Genomic DNA, 23,684 nt, shown 5'->3' with positions numbered 1-23,684 from the left:
CTATTCTAGGTGGAAACGTCTGGTTTCTATTGAAATATCTCCATAGGTGTATAGAGGCCCATTTCCATCAACTATCACTCCAGTGTTCTAATGGTACATTGTGTTTGCTAATCGCCTTAGAAGACGAATGTCTGATTAGAAAACCCGTGCAATTATGTTAGCACAGCTGAAAACAGTTATGCTGGTTATATAAGCGATACAACTGGCCTTCCTTTGAGCTTGAAGTTTGAAGAACAAAATTAATACTTCAAATATGAATCATTATTTCTAACCATGTCAATGTCTTGACTATATTTTATATTCATTTGATAAATAAAAGTGTGATTTTTCATGGAAGACACGAAATTGTCTGGGTGATCCCAAACTTTTGAACGGTAGTGTATATTTTCATTTTAGCGTATGAAGCGTGAGGTTGATAAAAAAAAAGAAAAGATGATGCCGCTGATCAGCGTCGGGGGGTTCGTACCTCCAGGGAGCTCATCGACAGCGTGGAGACGGTCTCGCTCTTGGACATCACGCCGGAGTTCCCGGAGTCTCCCCCGTCGCACATGCTGTTGACTCCCTGGGAGTCTCTGGGCATGCTCTGCATGTTGTGCGCGGGCGAGTCTCTGTCGGCGCACGACACGCCGATCTGGTCGGCGGGGAGGCTCTTCAGCCCGAAGCCCGGCACCGGCTCTCCGTTGGCGGGGTTGGCCATGTGAATGAGCCGGGTCTGCGGCAGCTGCTCCATGATGCCCATGCTGTACTTGGCCGTCTGCTCGTCTTTGCCCTTGGCCGCCCTCAGGGTGCCCGCGTTGTTGTTGTTGGTCGGCAGGATGACGTAGCCCGGACCTTTGCCGGTGCCCTCGGAGCTGCTGCCCTCGCCGTTTCCTCGAGGCAGCTCCCCGTCCAGCTGCTTAAAGAGCTCGCCGTCGCAGATGTAGATGGATTTGGCCCCCGGCAGCTCGGTGCTGATTCCCTTGGCGGCGCCCTTCTCCCGGCGCAGAGTCAGCGTGTGGCTGGTGTAGTCCGCCACCTTCTGGAGGTGAACCTTCGCCATGCTGGCCGGCATGGTGTTAAAGTTCGAACCCTTCTGAAGGGTGAGGGTCCCGGCGGACGCCTTGTCCTCCCCCTGGAGAGAGGAGCGCTTAGTCGTGCCTGGAGGACAACAACAAAGAAAAGACACAGTTGGAGCAATGGCGGTCACACGAAAAGCGGTGTGAATATGTCCTCGCTTTGAGTTCACTCGCTTGACTATTTGCGGCTTTTCGTTTCATTCGCGCCTGAGAAGGGGCGGGGCTTATCTCTGTGGCTTTACTCCATGGAAACGGTTATCATTTCCTTCATCCACCACGGAATAACTAACCACGAGTTCTGCTTTATACTTGTTGAGGACGTCCAACAAACGTCGGAACATCCAACGCCCTCGTGTTCAATATCATATATATACACTACCGTTCAAAAGTTTGGGGTCACCCAGACAATTTTGTGTCTGCCATGAAAAATCACACTTTTATTTATCAAATGAATATAAAATGTAGTCAAGACATTGACAAGGTTAGAAATAATGATTAATATTTGAAGTATTAATTTTGTTCTACAAACTTCAAGCTCAAAGGAAGGCCAGTTGTATAGCTTATATCACCAGCATAACTGTTTTCAGCTGTGCTAGCATAATTGCACGGGTTTTCTAATCAGACATTAGTCTTCTAAGGCGATTAGCAAACACAATGTACCATTAGAACACTGGAGTGATCGTTGCTGTAAATGGGCCTCTATACACCTCTGGAGACATTTCATTAGAAACCAGACACTTTCACCTTGAATATTAATTTACCACATTAACAATGTATAGAGTGTATTTTTGATTAATTTAATGTTATCTTTCTTGAAAAAACTGTGTTTTTCTTTGAAAAATAAAGACATTTCTAAGTGACCCCAAACTTTTGAACGGTAGTGTATATTTATACGTTACATCACCCGTAGGCTCACACAGCTCGGTGACTTTCACCGACTACGTCTGAATGACTTCCGCTTCCAGAGCTACTAGAGCAGCAGCAGTTAGATTCACCGACGGCGGAGCAGCTCAACGCCGATTGGCTTTCGCAACTCAGGCGTCGAGAGAGATATTTTTGCCAAAGTCGAAATAATTCAACTTGAGGTGAATTCTCGAAGATTCGCGTCCGTACGTTGACTCACCTTCAGGGGGTCCCTGTGCCCGTTATCCAGACTGTAACACTGGATTTTAATGCAGGGATTCTCAACGAGACGGCCGCTCAAGACAATGACGCTGTTCTCTGAGCTGATGATGTCGTTTACTGGTGCAAATATTCTCACAGTTAACTGGGGCTTTTTTTCTTGGCCCCCTGTGATCTGGGGCCCTGCAGCAGCTGAAATCTATCCTTTTATATAATCCGGCCGTGGATTGGACAGACAGTGACGCAACCTTCTCCTGAGCCTCTAGGGTGTTTCACCAGTCCCGTCTCAGCTCTCTACGGATGAAGCCACGTGGAATTGTAAATCAACAATTTTCTGTATTTCTTATCAGGAGAAGACAGGACTAGGATTCTACTTTTATAAGAGCTGATGTGACAAATGTAATGTGACAATGCCACTTGCACAATTTTACAACATAATAATCAATAGTGTGCGTCACCCTTCGACCACATCTCAGTCCCAACCTGCTAAGCGCTGCGACAAAGGATGGGAAGGTTTTTCTTCGTTGAAGCGTCTCGACGGGGAGAGCGTGGATGGATCCGGCTCGTCTCGACACCCGCGTGACCCAACCTCATTTCACGCCAACGACTGCTGGCTTATGGCGGCACGTTGTATCCCATTTGAGCGACATCGGACAGCGCTCCCTCCGCAACACGACATACATGCCTCGCAATCTCTCGCCGTGCCCCCGCTCTCCATTCTTACTTGACATATAAAAAAAGGAACAACAAACAATCATCTCTTCTCTGTTCTCTTCTGTCTTTTTTTCCTCTCCATCAGGCGTGCCGGCGTCTTCAATAGCTTCTCTGCTCCAGATGCTTTTCTTGATATCCTGTCTCGAGAGATAATCGGATTTCCACTCCCAGCGGATATCAGAGCAGAGCCGGTATCTGATGCGGCGCTGTCGGGAGGGGACTTAATTATACGCCGGCGGCGTGGGAGAGACTCCGACAGCCCTATTTATCTGCATATAAGTGCTCGGCACTCGTTCACCCCACTCCCATCAGCACCGCCTAAACTGCCTTATAACAGTAATGCGCTGTATTTCTTGTCGGATGCGCTCCTTTGGCGAAAGGGAGGCCGCTGTGATGTTGATGGGAGGACGCAAGTGCAGAACCGGGGGGGGGGGGAAACACGCCTCGCCATGTGGAGGAATTAGGAGCGGTCAAAACAATACAAAGAGGAGGCACTGGAGCTCACCGGATCTGCAGGCGATGTCCACGTCTTTCTCAAAGTCAGTCTGAGGACAGAAAACAACACATGTTGCGGTCCGTGTGTATATGTTGAATAATAAATAATAAAAAAGGGTGAAAATAGCATCAGCGTGTAACCACACCATGAGCTGGGCGTGGCCGTTCTGGAAAGATCCTCCGGAGTCGCCGTTGACATCCTCCTGGCGGTCCACCACGCGGCACTTCACCGCCTGCTGCACCTGTAGCAAATCACGATGATGCATCGATTATGATTTGGGGTACTGGTGTGACGCCTCGGTTCACAACGTGTATCGCTGTGAGCGAGTCCAAAAAGGCGACAGTGAAAGGTCGGGGCTACCATCCATATTTCGTCCAATTGGTGGCAGGACATAATTGAAGTTCATGAGCTGATGGTGAAGTCTAGGTCCTCACCCAACCCATTAATAACCCTCTAATTTGCTTCCGTTCTACCTTGTGGTTCTGTCATTTAGCATTAGGCGACAATATAGTTCCGACGAAACTAAATGCATCAATGGTTCGAATTTAAAAGACTTCTCGCAGCTCATGAGGGCAATCTACCTCTTTTCCAGGAGGGTTTTAATGTGAACCGTCAACAGGAAGTGTTGAGTTCCAGAAACTTAACACTGATCCAAAGAACCACAAAGTAGATGTATTATCTAGGATGCCTCACAGCAATAGGCAAAGGACCCCCTTCAGCCAATTGTTGAGCATTACCATTTGTATTAATGTTGATAAATGTAACTTATCCCTTTTCAAATGCATTCATTACACATTAAAACTAAAATCCTTTGATGAATGTTCCTGGTCCAAGTGTCAAAGTGCAGCTGAATGGTGAGGATGACACGATTGTGTAATAAGAGCTGTAGAAAGGTGCTAGAAAGGTAGTAGTACTGCATTCATCAGCACATATCCGTGCTAGGAGATGGTCTCGATGGTGCAACTGCAGGCCGAAGGACTTGGGGATCATTAGACTCCAACGGGGTTCAGAGTGGAAATAATTATCTGGCCATTTGTAGATGATTTACAGAATATTGACGGAATTTGTTGGCGGTTGAAAAGGGTTTACAAAAAAAAAGCAAACACGTGTACTCTCTATGGAGTACACAGTTCAAGATCACAGTGCTCACCACGGTCCATGGACCCTCATGGTCAAGGGGTCATTTGGGTTGATGGTAGTTGTAGGAGAAATTTCCGGTGGGGGGGTCACCAAACTCCTTGAAATAAAGTGTTGATTGATTAAATGGCCAAACAAATGTGTATGGCAACAAAGCCAATGGTATATAATAGTGTCCTTCTGGTCACATGACATCTATTGCTTCTGTCCATCCGTGGAGAGGGATCCTCCTCTGTTGCTCTCCTGAAGGTTTCTTCCATATTTTTCCCTGTGGAAGTTTTTTTTCCTATTTATTTGGGGAGTTTTTCCTGATCCGATGTGAAAGGTCAAAGGTCAGGGATGTCGCACGTGTACAGATTGTAAAGCCAAATTCGTAATATTGGGCTGTACAAAATACACTGAATAGAATCACCGTGCACGTGCTTCTACACGGGTACACACGTCATCTCTTCGGCAGCTCGAGAGCTTCAAACAAAAGGGCGAAGCAGTGGCCGACATGTGTCGCGCCTGCGGTGGTGTGCGGTGCCGGGTACCTCTCTGCGCAGGATGCAGTGCACCATGACGATGACGAAGCCTTCCAGCGAGTCGAAGACAGCGAAGAGGATCTGGAAGAGCGCAGAGCGCCGGTCCGTGATGGCGAGGACGGCCGACATCCAGGTGAGGGCCAGCAGCGGCAGAACCACACAGGAGCTCCACAGAGACGCCCTGCAGGGCGGGAAGGGGAACTACAGTCAAGGACGGTGCGAGTACTCGGTACACGTGACACAGAGGGCAATGTTTCTCACGGATATTTCATATTTGTCATTAGCTCAGACGGTTAGATTTGTTAACATCTAAGGCATGTTTTCAATATTAAACAATTACAAGAGAATAACTGGATGTCTGTTTTGTAAAAATCTAAAAAATGCACGTCATTCTTAACTTATCTTAAACTAATCTGCTTACCAACCTGATAGCAGTGCATTAATTCATAACGTCACAACAAATAATTGTGCTACTATCACAAAACAAAAAAAAACATACATCCATTTTCTGCAGATATATGTTCCCACAGTTCACATATATTACATGCATGTATGTTTCAAGATGGTTCAGTCAAACCATAGAGGATCTAGTGCCACAGGAAGAGAGAAGGAGGAGGGATGGTGAGCAGTGGTGAAAAACGAGTGTGATGAGGCTGAAACAGAATGCAGACGAACGGAGGCAGAGCGAGAGGACAGAGAGGCAGAGCGAGGGGAGAGTCCCACTGGGCTGCTCCTTGTTTGGAGTCATTCAATGTGGTCTCTGTGCACACGGACAACGACAACTACTCACTCGGATCACCTGACCTCGCCTATCACATTTATTTTTAAGTTGGATAATATTCCAAAAAAGTACTTTGCTGAAGTAAAATTCTTCGGCACACGCAATAATGGAACACGACTATTATCGAAGGCAAAAAGGATGCATTCACAAGTTTGCTTTTAAATTTAGCACATTCAACTGTTCCACAGTAGTAATTACGCGTCAAACTAACCAATCTGCAGCTCTGAGTTGCTCTTTGGAACACAGATAATCTTCTCAATCACTTTTTTCCAATTCCCGTATACGTTTTTTCCATATGTTCAATCAGTGTTTTGCTGCTTTCAGCTACACCTCATGCAGCAGTTTCACAATAAAAGCCTGGAGATGAGGGAGTTTGGCCTTTCAGCTCCTCGAGTGCTTCCTAAACTTTATGTTTGAAGGACGCGTTGAGTTTCATCGGGCAAAAAAAAACCCTGAGAAGCTGAAGTGACTCAAAGTAATCAATGGATATCTAAGAAAATCCTATAATTGTTGTTTCTGGTCTAACAGCACAATTACTCTTTAAAAGGAATCAATAAACTGGAGGGACACACCGCTCTTAAGCTGCATTCATGTCACAATAAAAAGGTCAGAAAACTGTTTTTTCCAAATAGTGACTATGACTAATGTTTGAGGCCGATTAGCACATGACCCCTGCATGACCTTACTAATCAACCCATGATGATGCAATCACTTCAGAATCAGGCACTAATGGTGCGTTCACACCAAAAGCGTTGCGAAATTTCCGCACGACGAGATCACGTGAGCAAAGTCAACGTACAGACGCGTGTGGTGGCGATAGATGCAGAATTTCACCGGGCTAGGCGTTGCCAAATGTTGCCTCTAGTTGAAATATTTAAATTTTTGGTGAAAACATGTTGCTTGTTGCATCACTGTCCCGCCGTTGTTGAATCGGAACAAGACGGAGGACACACTCATCTTTAATACAACCTCTTGTGAGTATCGGAATCGCAGAGAATAAAACAGGCACGTGATGTTATGTATAAATATATATATATATATGATATTAATGTTATGAAGCCAAACACAAGGGCGTTAGATGTTCCGACGTTTGTGGGACGACCACAACAAGTGTAAAGCAGAACTAGTGGTGAGTTCTTCCGTGGTGGATGAAACATTTTTCACGGAGTAAAGCTACGGAGGTAAGCCCCGCCCCTCGCGGAGCGTCACAACGCTTTTAGTGTGAATGCGGCATAATGGAGATTGAATAGTATAATGGAGATTTAAAAGTGCAAAATAACTATTTTTATTATCTTCTGTCATTCAAAAATAATGTTGCTAATGAGACACATTTTTATCAAAATAGACGGGCCACTCCCTGTCATCAGAACTAAACACAGGCTGTGTCCAACACCGCTCACTGCTAACAACTACATGGTGGACTCGTGCTGTCTAGATGTATCGTGAGAATTATTATATCCTATATATAGTATCCCACAATGCATCGGGGGAAAAAGTAGTCGACAACATGGAAAAAGGCAGACGGATGACGCGCCCGAGACATTAAAAATATATTTAATGAGTCGAGCAGCACAACACAATAAGACACACAGCTAGATGTATAGATATGCTCATTGACAACGGCGTTACCTTTTCCACTCTTTCCTTTCACAATAAAAGCACTAGAAATAGACACAGCATCGCTGTTCATCAGGGGAACTTAAATTCACTCTGAGCTTTTTTTTAACGATAACCATTTAACAAAAGGAGCCCAGTATTTATCACAATAATGTACGTGTGTATGTATTATGGATGGTCCACCGGTAGACGCTGATGTGGCACATTTTTATTTTAACTGCACGACACCGATGACATAGGCAGTGAAAACAAGGGAGCAGTAAATAAGTTTGGACACAGCCGTTGTCTATTTTTCTGATCCTCTCAATTCATCACATATCCGATAAATCATCTTAGTTTGCAATTCATATGTAGAAGTAAAATGTGATTTTGAAGTATAAAACTTATTTAACATGCTTGGTTAACGTACTTAGTTTCTTTACACCTCTGGTGTTAGATAAGTGGACCAATGCTGATGTCGGCCATTATTTTCTTTAATTGATGTGTCTCATCATATTTCAGAAGCGTTCCCCCCCGTGATCACAGTAATACTCTGGAGGAAATACTCAGCCATAGTTTGGGTTAAAAAAAGCTGAAATAGGTACAACGTAATAGTACTAGCGTAAAAAAAAGGAGCAAATGGCCGAATACTTCCCAAAGTAAAATCCCAAGTTATTTTTGGTGCGCACATTGTTTTCAATATTCATCATTCATGACCAAAAGTGATTTACCTGTAGCCTTACATTCCATTTGCAGGGAGTGCTGTTCTCTGATACAATCCACCGGACAGGAAACATTAAGTTCAACCGAAAAAAACATGACAACACCCAGCTACGCCCACGTGGTGTTAGATTATGTGATTAAAATAATTGTGTTCTGTGGTATTTTTAGTGAAGACAAAACAATTTCTGTTGACATTGCCTATTTTACCAGGCGTTATAAACTAGTGCAACATGTCAACACAAGTATGGAACCAGAGGTTACGTGTAGTAATACTCTACTAGTTAAATATTGTTGGTAAAGTAGAGGCTGCCGTGTGGTTGTCGAACTTGTGACTCACGGTGGGACCAGAATGGACATTTTCATTTGGCATTATGACGTGTTCTCTCAAATTAATAAAGTAGTAAACATCAGCAACCTGTGCCAACGATATATATCCAGCTTTGTGCCTCAGTAATAAGCAATATGACAACGTGACTGATAATCATCTGTACGTTTATGAACTGATTAAATGAAGATAATTGGAAGATTAACGTTTGTGTATTTTTTTTTTAAGTGACGAGACATGATTTGTTCCCACCACGTGTGGATGAAGCAACATATTGTTTTAGTGGTCAATTTTTTTGGGGGTACAAAATAAATCGGAATAAATAAATGTGTATATATATATATATATATACATATACACATATATATATCCATATATATATATATACATTTATTTATTATTTATTTTCAATCTAGTCTAGAGTATGTTATATATATACATAACATACTCTAGACTAGATTGAAAATAAATATTAATAAATAAATGTATATATGTGTATATATATAACATACTCTAGACTAGATTGAAAATAAATATTAATAAATAAATGTATATATATGTGTATATATATAACATACTCTAGACTAGATTGAAAATAAATATTAATAAATAAATGTATGTATGTATATATATATATATACATACATATATACATATATATGTATATATATAAAACATACTCTAGACTAGATTGAATTATCTGCTGCATGGTTCACATGTTTCACTCATTCCTGTCGTGCAGTAGTCACAGCCGCTAGCCAGAAATAAACAATATGCGTGTGAAGTGTGTCAGCGATGTCAGATTACAGACTTTGAAGTGCCATGATGTGAATAAATTGTTCAGTCACAGCTATTTAAACCGATGATGAGCTTTTGAGAGGCTGTTGTTGTGGATTGTTGCAGAGAGCAGCACTACCTGTAACCAACAGAGAGGCCTGGCTCCATCCTAATGGAAGTGATCCATCTGGGCACCCATAGATCACTTCTACACACACACACACACACACACACACACACACACACACACACACACACACACACTGATTGAGATATATAGTGTCTTGCTGTCTCTCTATGCAAACACGACCATGGCCTCGGCAACATTTGTTCCCCTCAGCTTTGTAAATTTGATGATCAAACACACACACACACACACACACACAATCATCCATCACATGCTTATTAAATACATGTATAGAGTGAACACACTGGCACAACAGCTTCGGGAGCCTTTCATACTGAGTGAGACCCTGCCTGCCAGGGAGAAGAACACATGACAGAGGGAGAGAGAGCAGGAGGAAGAGGAGAAAGAAGAAGAGGGAGAAGAAGGGGAGGCGTCCAGCAGAGGGGAGAACAGAGAGGTCAAGGAGAGAGTTAAGGAAAAATAATTAGCGGGACTAACATGGCGTTACTGGTAGCTGTGGTGGAAACGTCAGCCGAAGAGATAACCCCGCACTTGGCACATTTGAGCGTCATATTGTACAGTGGCACTTTCATCTGACTGCAAAGTCAAATTAACACGCTGTAACATAACACAAACAGATACAAATGCACCCTGACACACACACACACACAGACTCGCACGCGCAAGCAGTCATGCACACACACACACACACACACACACACACAAGTGAGTCACAGTGTTTCCTTCGCACAATCTCTCTCTCAGGGCTACAGTCCAACCGGTGGTGTGTGTGTGTGTGTGTGTTTTGGGCTTGGGGTGGGGCGTGAGGGGGGTTACCTGTGTGTGTGTGTGTGTGTGTGACTCTGGGATGTGTGGAGGCCGGGACACACGACGTCTGCTTCTCTGACGACTCGCTTTTGATTGACCCGAAGGAGCCGAGCGGCCTCTCTCATTTATCCGCTGAAATGTTTATTAATCTCGACGCCTGGTTTCCGGGGTGACGAGCCCCCGGCTCCGCCGCGCCGCTCGTGACGACGTGCCGGATGTGCTTTTACACGGGCGGCGCCGAGAGCTTCAAGCAAAAGGCGCGGCGCACACACAGGACACGTTTCAGACACACAGGCGGTCTTTCTCAGCCTGCGTCCTTCCAGAGATTGTGATGGTAAGAGTTAAATATCAACATAAATGTATTCAGCGTATAATATGTGTTCATTTTTATTCATTTTATTACCTTCGCATTGAAAATGCGGAAGGTTATGTTTTGATCGCCGTGTATTTATTTATTTGTATGCGTGTTCCTCGCGTAACAAAAAAAGTTGTAAACCGAATCGCATGACATTTGGTGGGATGATTGGTTATTATCCGGGGACCATTTGATTAGATTTTGGGATCGATCGGGTCAAATGTCAAGGTCATGAAAAGGTCAAAATCTTCTTTTTACCATAGCACGGTAAATTTGTATCCAATTGGCATGCAACTAATGCCAAGATGTTCATAATTCAAAGCCCAATCTTGTGATATGCGACGGTCTGCGCTCTACCGAGTGCCCGTTCTAGTTCAAGCTGTTTTGGTTCCTGATGAACTTTCTGTTTCCACAACCAGCCACTCTGGTTCCCCGAGAGCTGTGGGAGTCGTCATGGAGGGGAGGTCCTGTTTGCTTCACATTTTCTGTATAGACAAGTTAAAAAAAAATAAAAAGCCAATGTGTATAAAAACTATAGTTTTTGTAACTCGTGTTCATTTTTGCAGCGATATTAGATTTTGTCCAAAGTAATCTTGTAGAAATATGTGAACTTCTAACAACCTCTTAACAGCGCATTATGTGGCGGTGGTGCATTATGTGGCGTGGTGCATTATGTGGCGGTGGTGCATTATGTGGTGGTAGTGCATTATGTGGCGGTAGTGCATTATATGGCGGTGGTGCATTGTGTGGAGGTGGAGCATTATGTGGCGGTGGAGCATTATGTGGCAGTGGCACGTATGGTGTAACATCACAAATATGTGTGTTTGAGACAGAGAGAGTGAGACAGGCAGAGAGAGAGAGAGAGAGGGGAGAGAAGGTAGAAGGTGACACGATGTTCTAGACTTCTATTTCCTGAACATTAATGAACTTTTTTCATTAAAGATATCACACGTTGATATCGTCACCATTAAGTGTTTGACGACGTAAGTGCCGCCTCGAAAAGGTAACTGACTAACATCTTTCCTCATAGTTTTAGTTATTGATATTAACGTTGTTTGCAACCGCCTGTGTCTTCCTCTGTAGTCCTGGAATCGATTATATTTGTCATCGTAACAATATCGAGATCTGAAAACATGGTTGAAAAAAGTTTCCGACAGATCAAGCAACAGGATTATTCCCATCTTCCTTATTTTCTCCTCCTAATACGCTGAAGTATGGTTGCTGTTGACTTCCTGATTGTCTGAACGCTCCCATCTGACCTCTTCTCATCAATGTTCGCCAACAGATCTCAGCGATTACTTATCCGAGTACGATGTTAAAACAACTGAAAGAAGTAATGGCCAGAGCAACGGAAATAAAACCCGAGTAAAAAAAACTGCAGTTTTTCTTTGAGGAGAGGATTCAGCTACAAATAAATCTAAGAAGCACAATCTTATCACCGAAAGTGCTGCTAACACTGAGGAAATGATCACACTTCATAGAAACCTCAAACTAATAGAAGTATGATAGTCCTTTGGCTGTCGGGTACATTTTGAATTGGACAACTATGTTAAACGTTTTGTTTCCAACTGCGACAATAACGTATTTCCTTCATTCCCTCAGACTCTGATTATCATTTTCTCTTTGGCATAAGTGCCCGACACTCTTGGACACAAATAATTTGTTCTAGCCCCCATGACGATATCACTGAAACTATATAAAAATAATTTCAAAAAAAGCAATGTCTATGCCATAAACCTGTCGTATCGCTGAATTCTCCAGGAGACACCCGTGTCTCCAGATACCATTTGGTCACCACGCATCTTTCTCTTGCCGTCACTTAATTCCTTCTCTATGTCACCTGAATGTCACTCTGAAGAATCTTTGAGATTGCAGAGGCGATACAAAAGCCCTTGTGATTCAACACATCTCTCCAGATGTAATCATAGCTACAGATCACAGCTAGATGCAGTACTATAAATATCTCAGTGTGATGGCGAGTTTTCTGCCCCTGCCAATTAGAAAAAAATCCAATGACGATCAGAAGAAGCTGTTGTTTGGAAAGGCGTGATGTTACCTTTGTATACCTATTTCCAACGGTATACAACCAAAAGAGAGTAACCTATCACTTCCAGGTATGATTACAGAGAACACAACTTCCTTTCCCCTCCAACACCCAAAGCTACGAAAAAAAAGCTGCGTAACTCCCGCGTAGTTTCTGGAAAAGACAGACTACATCGCTGGAGATATTGACGAGTAATAACAAACTAATCTGTTCCCGTATGGCCTCCTGCTGAACAACAATTAAAGCTGAAGAGCCGAGGGAATCGATTTTTCGTAGCCCCTGGACGCCTGGATTAAAAATCACATAATGGAAGAAATTCAATTTCGAGTAAAAGGGCAATACGGCCGCTAAATGTACGCCTCAGGCGGTGATATTAAAAGGCAATCAAGACTTTTTGAAATACAACACCATTTCCGAGGACTTACGGGGGTGGTTGAGAGGCAAACAGTTGGACTGGTTGGTAAGGTGGGTAGAATAAATAAATATCCAATAGAGACAAACACAAAATGGTTGTGGTGCGATCGAGTCCCGGAGCCAAACATAAACCTCCTTCGGTATGCTCCGAAGCTTTGTATCCAATGGAACACGAGGGATCGGGAGTTAAAACTACAACAACACGTCATCATCTGAAAGCCTAATGCTCTATTACAACCTGTAAATACACAGGCTTAATGATTGAAACCATTTAAGCATTCGTTAAGGACGAAACAAGCTCCGGCGCCGGTTGGAATTATGCTATCCGCTGTCGGTTTTAATTTTCTCCGACAATTAGCTTCTAAATTTTACTGGGGGAGACGAGACTCGGCCGTGAGGGCCGTCTCTGAGGTGTGAGCAGACCGGCGTGGTGCAGAGGCTGCCGCGCACCTAATTGGATGCCGCACCAATTAATTAGCTTCATTAAACACGTTCTGTATTTGAACCCCGAGAACCACCCGCGGGAAAGGCGAGTGGGTGAAAGGTGGCGAGAGGTTACCAAAAGGGGAAGGGAAGAAAAAAAACACATTTCTGTCTTTTGTTATCGCAAGAAATAACTACAAACGGGCTAATCACCACATGGTTAGCACAAAAGGATAAAGCGTAATTTAAAGAAGCAGTCCAATTACATTCAGAAGGCTGAACCACCCAGCCTGAGCTGCCTGAACATCGCATCCGCAAGTTCTATTTCGCATCCTCATATCTGACCGCAATTGCTTCCCATAAATAATTTGTGGAGGAAAATGACACTATTTCATGAAGATGGACTTCATGCAAGAGATAAGATAAGCCTTTAGAAGGGAATCCTGTTGTAGTTACGCAAGTATGGAAAATAATAAAGAAAATCACAATGATTGATTATTTACAACTGTGCTTACCAACTGAGCTGACCATCAACTTTAACAAAACCGAACCATCAGCGACCAGATAATCCGAAAAAGGCCTTCACTGTGTCTAGAAGGAGTGTAAAGACTCTCTCTAGAAGTATAAAGTTTGACTAACGTTGTGTCTAGAAGGAGTGTAAAGTTTGACTAACGTTGTATAAAGCCTTTACTGTCTCTAGAAGGAGTATAAAGTTTGACTAACGTTGTATAAAGACTTCACTGTCTCTAGAAGGAGTGTAAAGTTTGACTAACGTTGTATAAAGCCTTTACTGTCTCTAGAAGGAGTGTAAAGTCTGACTAACGTTGTATAAAGCCTTTACTGTCTCTAAAAGGAGTATAAAGTTTGACTAACGTTGTATAAAGCCTTTACAGTCTCTAGGAGTGTGTAAAGTCTGACGAGCTGCCTCAAGTGCAGCGTTGGATCGAGCTCCGGACTACAAGTTTTGAGAATGAAAGACATTTGGGGTTGTGGAGCTGCATTAGCCTCGACTAGCCAAGCACACCCCGACCTCTCTTAGGGAGAAGGAAGACGAACGGGTAGAATGAAAAAGACAATTTCGTTATAGGGATTAAAAGCCTACCTATCTCGTTTGGGGTGCTCTTTTTACAAATACACCGGTATCTTACCTCAAGGCAATGCAATGGAAGCCGACACCTTTCTAGGAGTTGGGTTTGACGGAGGTGGTCGCATGATATTTCTAGCGGATACGGACTGGACACCATTGGAGTCATGCCACTTGGAACTCATCATATCCCCTTCCAGCTCCAGCCCCCATTTTCTATTTCCAGATTGAATTTAAATGTACATGTAGGGGGAAAATTCTTGTAATTTTTTTGTATTGCATAAAAAAAAAAGTGTACGTTTGTGAGTGGACGTTCTCTCGCAACAACTCGCTTTAGAAATCCCCAAATGATCGTCCCATTGTCTTGTATCTCGAGATGAAGTTGGAGGCATTGAGGCTGAAGAAAGGCTAAAAATGTAACCCGACTGGTCCTTACTGTCAGACGGCCTACTCTTCTACAACTTAATCAGAAGCAGAGCACACACTTCAGAAATGCAATCCCGCCATGGCCAGAGTAACCTTGCACACACACATGCCCACGCCATTTTAAGTCAGTAGAGAATATTAATATTATTGCATTGCGACTAGCAAGTGTTATTGTTGAAACAGTCACAGCTTCTCTAGTAGCATTCCAGAAATGGTCAGAGCCTCAGGCAGAGATGAGTTATGTTCTATCCAGCTAACGGGAAGGAGCGTCAAATGCAAGGTCAATAGTGGAATAGGGGGGTAAATAGGCAGGAAGTAATAGTAAGCCAATCAGAGGTGCTCGCTAGAAGATTCAGCGGATTTGGTGATGGGCAGGGCTGGTAGCCATACTTTGGATAGAGGGGTGGGGGGGAATGGGGGTGGGCAGGTATTTTTTTACCCAATCACTGATGACATGGAAGGGGGCGTCTGAGACTGATGTGTTCCTGATTGGAGAGCCCTGAGTGAGAGAGAGGGGATTTCTGTGCAAACTCAAACATGACATATCAGACAGCAAAAACAAGTACAGTTGAACAGAGAGATCATTGAAGAAAGCAAACATTTTCAGAGAGATAGAGAGAGAAAACAACAACATTTGAATGCACCAACAATGCCAATGGAGACAGAACAGCCTGCGGGGTAAAGTGGAGGAGGGCGCATGTGTGTGCTCTGGGGCTTTTTTCGGAAACTGATACCAACAGCCCAATGACATTTGAAGACTCGAATCGCCATTGGGTGACAGTGTTCGTGATACAAAATGAATGTGTTCTTTGCCTATTCGTGTTTACAAAAACTACTTTGAACAATGTGCGAAGAAACATTTGTGTTGCGAGATTTATTTCATCCAACTTTTAAAAGGAGCACTCCAACATTTTGGAAAACTTGCTTGTTTGCTACCAAAGGCACTGGGGAGGAGATGTGCTAACCTTCACGGAGACAACACTTTAAAGATTACCACTATCGTGCTGCTTCTTTACGCTCCCAAAAGCCTGAACGGAAATGGGGAAAAGGGCTTTTGTGTACTCTGCACCCTCATCCTGGAATATGTTGCAGGATAATGTAAAACTCAAAGAACTGATTCCGCTTGTTTTCAATGTTTCTTAAATTAAATTTCTTTCATTAAATTAGTCTCTGAACTTGTAGTTTCTTTTAACTCGTCTTATTCTGTGTTTCGTATGTTGCTGCCTGTCTTATCCAGGTCATCCTTGTAAAAGAGATTTTTTATCTCAGTGGCATTCACCTGGTTAAATAAAAGTTTAAATAAATAAATAAAGGTGTTGTGGAAGTCCACGATGCGTCAGAAAATAAAACATCGCTGTCTGGGTTAATTCCATCAGACAGACGCACTCAGCTCGGGGAAATACTTTCGCTATTTTACCCACACTGACTGAATTAATCTGGTTTACTACAGCGGCATGAACGGATTCTGATCCAGTTCATTTTCAATCCACAGATCAGAAGGATCCCGAAAAACAACTACACAATGATGCTGTGTAGTGTCTGATGTCTTGCTTTGTCCTGTCTGTCTGCAAAATGACAAGCAAAGAGCTTTAACATGCTTGTTTTCTGAATGCTAACTATGTCGCTGCTCCATCGTCATTTACAATGACGTCATCTAGGCATAAAAATATTTCTGACAATATTATTTGTGTCATAGAACGTTTTTTTTATTGCTTTATAGTTTTGTCCGGTTTCTGCACAAATATGAGGTACTACTGTCGAGCCCCGGGTGCCCGGGGATAGCTACATCATGTATTTCCTCCTCTTCAGATTCACTGTCTTGAATGTTTTAAATATTTACATCTTTGCATCAACTCTGAATTCAATGGTGGAGGCGCATGAAGGCTTTGTGTTGGGTGTGAACGCACCATGAGCAACGCAGTGGTTGTTTTTCCAAAATGTTGGAGTGTTCTTTTTCCAAAAAGGCTAATAATAGCCCCCCCCCCCCCCCCCCCACACCTTCAAGCAGCAAAGTGGTTTGTCAAGTTAACTCGATGACAGTGACCTGCAACACGGTGGAGATTCAGTTTGATTTCTGTCACTCTGTCCATTGGCTCTGTTGGTAGTGCCACCGGTGATAATAATACCACTGCTTCTCCCAAAGTAAGTGCTGAGTCCTCTTGGCAGCATCTTAACTGAGGCCCAAAGGGCAGGGGGGGAGCTTTATGCAGACTTTTGGTTCAGGAAAACAAGCGACCTCAGCGGTCACTTTGTTGCATTCATACAACGAGCACATTGTCCCCACCAACAGAACCAGTGGACAGAAGCTACGAGAAAATCAAACCGAAGTTGTGATGAGCTGTGTTCTGTTTTTCTTAGTTAGTGTGACAAGCCCTGCTTCCCTCTATGAGAAATAACCAAACAGGAGAAGAAGAAAAAAAGACACGGATGGATCTACACAACGTTGACATCAATAGCAACACCTGCAAACAAAGAGCCAGCTGGAGGAAAATGTGACACATTTGAAACTTAAAAAAGAAAAAGCAATGAGATGAGACATCATCTGGCTGAGTCTGTGCAGGACCAATAACCAGACAGCCTTCCCCATATCTCCTATCTCCCTTTCTAACATGATTCTATCCTCCAGAAACATTGATCACAGTCTTGGACGTGTGAGTAAACTTATGTTATTTTGGTTTCTGATCGTATTTTGGATGAGTCACATTCATCAATATCTTTTTTCTTTCTTTCTGCTCATCATCCCCCTTGGTGAGCAATTTCAATAGAAATTCTAGAAGGCTAGTTGAGGATAGTTTCAGGGCAAAGAGCCAATACCCGCGCTAGTCCCTCCCCCGAGCTGAGCTACCAGGCTGGTTATAGGTCACTGTGTAAAATGGATGTGTGGTATAAGGCATACCCCGCCCTCTCCTTTAGTTTCATATCTGTAATGCCGTCTTTGGACACCAGTTTGTTAAAAACGAGAATCCCAATAACCATGTTAACCTGCCGAAGAGAAGAGGCACACGATTAAATCAGAGCAGAGACACGTTGATCACTTCAGAACATGCACATCTAATGAGGAGGATGATGATATCGTACATATCGTTTCAAACACACACACACACACACACATTAGCTGTACTTACTGTAGGCTCTGCATTATAAATACTAGACTGTACCATCTTAAATGTTAATGACTAAATCAGCCACGCAATGAGGCATGAGAGTTGAGACATGGTTGAATGGATGGATTGCTAACATATTATCACATTTCTCAATGTATGACGGTTTTATACATTACATATAAGCTGTGTGTGAAATCAAAGGTTGGGGGAGGGGATGTATTGGACTGCAGTGACTCGTGTGATGCTACTGCTTTGGGGATTCGCAAGTCTAATCTGTCCTACATCAAGCTTCCGTGAAAGGCACTCGGAGTGGGCGGAGCCTCCAGTACGGGTGCCAATTGGAGCAGCAGCTCGTTATTGGAGAAGCAGCTTGTGTTAAAACGGACACCCCGAACAAGCTGTTCACTTGTAGGTGGAAGAAGAAGCTCCGGGAAGTGAATCAAGGAAACTGAAGCTAATGGATTTGAAGAGTGAAAAAAGGACAGTGTGTTGCTACATCGAGTATGTTGGTGGAACACCAGGAGGGTGGAGACGATGGTTTATTTATAAATGTGTCTCTGTTTGATTTTCATGGTTAATGTAGCACTGCCCTTGTTCTAATTTAAACAGCAGCTGCAAGAAAAGGAGCCAGTGGAACCCTAACTATGCTGATATTCAATCATGTAGCGGCTATATTCTCCATTATCTTCTATATTGGTTTCATTATTAATTAATTACTGAATTATTATGAAATAAACCTTGGAAATTTACCAAAACCACTTTTACATTAGAGTCGTCCATGTTTTTTTCACTGAGTAAAAGCCCCAAGATGCAACCTGACACCCTAGAAATACTTAATAGTGAATCATAAATAATTAAGTGTAAAGAAAAGGAGGGATAAATAAGACAGGGGAGGAAAGGAGGCAGTAAATGAGGAAAAGAGCAGGCACCAGGGATTTGGGGTAGTAAAAAGGAAAGATGGAGGCAGGGATAAAAAGGAAGAAGTAGGGATGTAAAGGATGAGGTAGTGATATAGTAAGACACGGGAAAGAAAAGGAGGAGGCGGGGAAGTAAAGGGGGAAGTTTACAAGGAAACGAGGTGGCAGAGAAGTAAAGGGGGAAGGTGACGAGGGAAAGAGGAGGCAAAAGATGTAAGTAAGTAAGGAAAAAGGGGTAAAGGAAGTAAACATGGATGTTGACAAGGAAACGATCGGGGAACTAAAGGAGGGGAGTTGACAAAGGAAAGAGGCGGCAGGGAAATAAAGGAGGGGAGTTGATACAGAAGGAAGGAGGAGGCAGGGAACTAAAGGAGGGAAGTTGACAAAGGAAGGAGGAGGCATGGAACTAAAAGAAGGGAGTTGACAAGGGAAGGAGGAGGCAAGGAAATAAAGAAAGATCACGAGCAGGAGACATGGGCCAATACCTTTGCATTGATCTCATTTGTTTACTGTTTCTATTTACAATATAATATATTTATTTAATTGTTCCCATTTTAATATTGTGTTTTCATTCAGATTATTATTGTGATACATCCCTACAGGATAAATATGGTTTTCTTTTCGTTTTAAAGTGGCTTACAACTCCTACATGTTGCATATTGGTCATATATTTGAGTTTTGTCTAAATTTGAAACGGCGTGGAGAGGTTTTAAAAGCAAACCGGCAAAGAAAGACGGAACAGGAAGGAAGAAATACCAAGACGACAGCCGCAGCGGGTCCAACAAATGCATAGAGAAGACCTCCTTCCAGAGACAGCCAGCAGCTACGAGGAAGAGAGGGACGTGGAGAGACGTGATGAAAAGAAGGAGAGACGATGGAGGAGTGAGGCAGGGAGAAGGGAAGGGGGAAGGAAACATTCCGGGTTGGAAGGAGGAGGGTGAAAGGTAGAGGACATGAGGATGAGGAAGGTAAAAGTTGAATGAGACGGAGAAAGAGAGAGATTAATTACGCTCCCGTTGCATGTGTAACATCCCTGCATAAATAGTGAAAGAGGTGGAGGTATTGTACATTATTGAGCCAGAGGAATACATGCTTACTAGCTTGGTGTTCCATATCCTTTTGCCTTGGTGAATCCCACTGAGATGGCCACCACTAGGGCAGGGAGACCTGGGAGAAGGACACGGATGCGCATTAACACGGGACGAACGAGAGAGAGAGAGAGAAGACGAACGGCACGACGAACAGCGGGCGGAGGAGGGTTCCCACCCCAGCCGAGACAGAGGAAGCGCTTGCGTATGATGCGGTTCCGGAGGCGACCCGTCACCGCCATGTACGACTGCCACGCCTCCGTCAGGACCCAGCAGAACGAGGACAGGAAGAAGAAATGGAGGAACGCGGCGATCAGGGTGCACAAGACCTGAAAGGACGGGACAGACAGACATCGAGGGAAAACAAAGAAAACGACGGGTGAGATTCTCAAGGGATCGTCCTCGATAAATAGAGATAGATAGATAGATAGATATATACTTTATTAATCCCCAAGGGGAAATTTGTCGTAGCAGTAGCAGCACCAATAAACTAAACACACAAGAATAAAAAATAAAATATAAAACAAAATATAAAAAAAAAACAGGGATGAAAGATATAGATATATACAAGAAGTATACAAAGTAAGATATAAATGTATATATACAACATATATGCATACACAATACACAATACTAATGACAAATTAAATATAAAAATATTAAATATGGACAGTGTGCAAAATGCAAAGTGTGTGTATGTGTGTAGTGTAAATAAATGAATAAATACTCCAAACTGGCACATTTAGGACCGTCTCTCACCTTATTCCGTGTCTGAGTCTGTCCGATGAGAATCAGGGCGTTGGAGGAGATGATGGAGAGGCAGAAGTTGATGAGGATGACCGAGCGCTCGGAGCGAATGTACCTGAAGAGATGGAAACAAACAACGACGATTGTGGTTTCCACCAAATTCTAACTTCGACCATTCATCGACCAGTAGACACGATCGTGACGGTCGCAATCAATGAGAGAGCAGGGTCCCCCGTACGGGACTGCGTCACTTCCAATCAGCAGTGATACGTATCCGGGGAAGCCGCGGTAGCGGCTGCTCGGAGCAGTTAGGTTACATCACAACTATCCAAGCAGTACGCAAATGATCTCCGCCAACCGGCACAGCTGCAGATACGTCATCTCTGCTTGTTCCCCATGTGGCCATTTTAGCTTTGTAATTTGACGGATGTAGCGAGGTAGCCAATTAGCTAAGAAGATGGTGTCCAACAGACAACGGCTGCGTTGCTGATATTTTCATCCGTGTCCATAGCTACCAACCGGAGTAGCAGTCAAGTTACCTGGTAAAGGGTAAAGGGACTCGACTTGAATCGCCACCTGTGCATCAGGACTATCTAACCATTGATTACCATTCATACACTGATTGATGGGGCGACCATGCAAGGTGCCACCTGTGCATCAGGACTATCTAACCATTCATAACCATCCAAACAGCAAAGCAACAGCCTGCGGGGGCAATTTGGGGTAAAATGTCTTACAGCCACATTTGTTCGCCCACAATGGAAAACATCAAAGATACAGCCGGGATGCAGGATGCATGGGAACTACGAACTATTCATACACTCAGACATATTCATTGAATGTGTTTTAACTCTAATCTGTCCTTCTGGTCACATGACATCTATTGCTCCGTCCATCCTGGAGAGGGATCCTCCTCTGTTCTCTCCTGAAGGTTTCTTCCCTTTTTCCCCCTGAAGGGTTGTTTGGGAGTTTTTCCTGATCCGATGTGAGGTTTTGGGACAGGGATGTCTATGTGTACAGATTGTAAAGCACTCTGTGGCAAATTAGTAATTTGTGAAATTGGGCTATACAAAATAAATTGAATTGAATTGAATGGGAAACAATAGGTGTTTTGACGCTCATCATATGCCACTAATGTCAATTTGTCAATTGGAGGTATTCCACACACACTTGAATAGCTGAATCAACAGGACATACGAGGTCTGGAACCAGGCTACCAGGATACATGAATAACCAAATTATCACCAATTGATGTAGTCCATATCTTGTTCCATCAGAAAGCTCTTAGACGTCATGCAGCTGGAGTCAGGTGCACACACGCTGTATGAAGCCGTTACTGTCCGTGTCCCTACATTAAGAGATGTGCTTACTGGTCCATATGCATGAGCCAGCGTACGATCATTTGCAACTGTCATTAACTTTTTAACCTCTCTTGGTTAAGGCATTGAACTGAAGGTCAAATACATAAACACCGTGTACCGTGTACTTGACTTCCCGTGTCACGCACAGGGATCTCAAGTTCCCAATGAAGAGTCACGGAGGAGGCATGAAGGAGGCATGAATACGGTTGCACATGAAAGGATGCTTACGATATCCATATGTTCTATATTGAAATTAGAGATGTTTACAAAACCATTTTTCACCTCCAGATACCGAATACCAATATAATGCCACTGCATACAAATTGAAAAAATGTAATTATTCTTGAATTAAAACTAGTGTTTACTATTTAGAGGTTAAACAGGTCATAGTAATATACGTATGTATACATATATATATATATATGTATATAAATATATTTATATATATATTTATATATATATATGTATTTATATATATATAAATAAATATATTTATAGTACATACATATACATATATATATAAATATATTTATATATAGATATATATTTATATATTATATATATGTTCTGCTGCTGTGAAAAAAAAATCTGCTTTAAACTAATGGATTTCTCACCAAAAACTATATTTTACAAGATTACAATTGAACATATCCTGCTAGCGTAAGTTTATAATCCTGAAGTAACACATTGAATGAAAAGCACTTGAATGCATCATAATGTAACTCAATGCATCCTCCTTTAGCGATAACTGTTAGCTCCTTCATTTCGCCTCATAGGACTGTTATTCGTTAGATCCAGACAAGACGCTTCATCCTCACCTCCAGACCGACACGTAGATGATGATGAGCAGCAACAATGTCAGCGAAGACACTCCACAGCCCACGATCAGCGTCACGGATGGCAGCTGTGTCTTATCCATGTTCTGAAAAGTAGAAGGAAGGAGAATTAACAGAAGGGAGCCAAAGGAGCGCTGTGGTCATGTCTCCGAGCCTTCAGATGCAATCGTGACTCATCAGCCGATTCCGTGCGTCTGCATCCAACTGCATGATGATGAATAGAAATACTGTCGTGAAAGAAAAAGGCTCGAAAGCACCGCTGCAAATAAAGCTGGGGGGGAAGGGCTTGGGCCGTAAAGACTTTGACAGGAGCTGTCAGCAGATGAATGCAAAAATGGAGAAAATTCCCCCGGTGACTCGATTTGTCGAGAGCTCAGCTCCTATAACCGGGTCAGCGGCGGTGCAAATGCAGTGGTCTGGGGTTTTCCCTTCACTTCGGTGTCTCTGATGCGCATCAGGAGGCCAAAGTTCTCAGAAATTGCAGCTCAAGTCGCAGAAACACTGGTTTTACGTGTTAATCGCACAACACCCTTGAGAGAATGGAAACGTCCGCCTGTAATTAGTATATTAACACGGACCGTTGTTCCCTTTCAGGGCTGCGGCCCCAAAATTGACTGAAACGGATTTTAAATCAATAAGACAAGTTCAATAATCCGCTTAAATTGAGTGCTGGCATGCAA

At 43.2% G+C, this 23,684-nt stretch overlaps 1 protein-coding gene across 6 annotated transcripts in view; it reads right to left on the bottom strand.

Annotated features, from left to right (window-relative positions):
* adgrb1a (adhesion G protein-coupled receptor B1a) overlaps positions 1 to 23,684 on the bottom strand; it is a 164,242-nt gene that overhangs the window by 7,871 nt on the left and 132,687 nt on the right. For 4 of the 6 annotated variants that reach the window (XM_056434456.1, XM_056434457.1, XM_056434460.1 and 1 more), the window contains exons 18-28: positions 22,987 to 23,090; positions 20,820 to 20,922; positions 20,239 to 20,389; positions 20,070 to 20,139; positions 19,729 to 19,795; positions 17,848 to 17,933; positions 9,876 to 9,974; positions 5,058 to 5,229; positions 3,533 to 3,628; positions 3,397 to 3,436; positions 467 to 1,137 (exon numbers count right to left, since the gene is read on the bottom strand). In XM_056434456.1, coding sequence (XP_056290431.1) covers positions 467 to 1,137; positions 3,397 to 3,436; positions 3,533 to 3,628; positions 5,058 to 5,229; positions 9,876 to 9,974; positions 17,848 to 17,933; positions 19,729 to 19,795; positions 20,070 to 20,139; positions 20,239 to 20,389; positions 20,820 to 20,922; positions 22,987 to 23,090 — 1,659 coding nt within the window. Of the gene's footprint in view, positions 1 to 466; positions 1,138 to 3,396; positions 3,437 to 3,532; positions 3,629 to 5,057; positions 5,230 to 9,875; positions 9,975 to 15,390; positions 15,451 to 17,847; positions 17,934 to 19,728; positions 19,796 to 20,069; positions 20,140 to 20,238; positions 20,390 to 20,819; positions 20,923 to 22,986; positions 23,091 to 23,684 lie in introns of all 6 variants that reach the window. The other 2 variants (XM_056434458.1, XM_056434459.1) reach the window with 2 other exon arrangements.

Source organism: Pseudoliparis swirei, chromosome 16, assembly GCF_029220125.1.
Source record: "Pseudoliparis swirei isolate HS2019 ecotype Mariana Trench chromosome 16, NWPU_hadal_v1, whole genome shotgun sequence".
NCBI lineage: Eukaryota > Metazoa > Chordata > Actinopteri > Perciformes > Liparidae > Pseudoliparis > Pseudoliparis swirei.
Note: the sequence above shows the minus strand (reverse complement) of the source record. Positions and strands in the feature narration are given on the sequence as shown.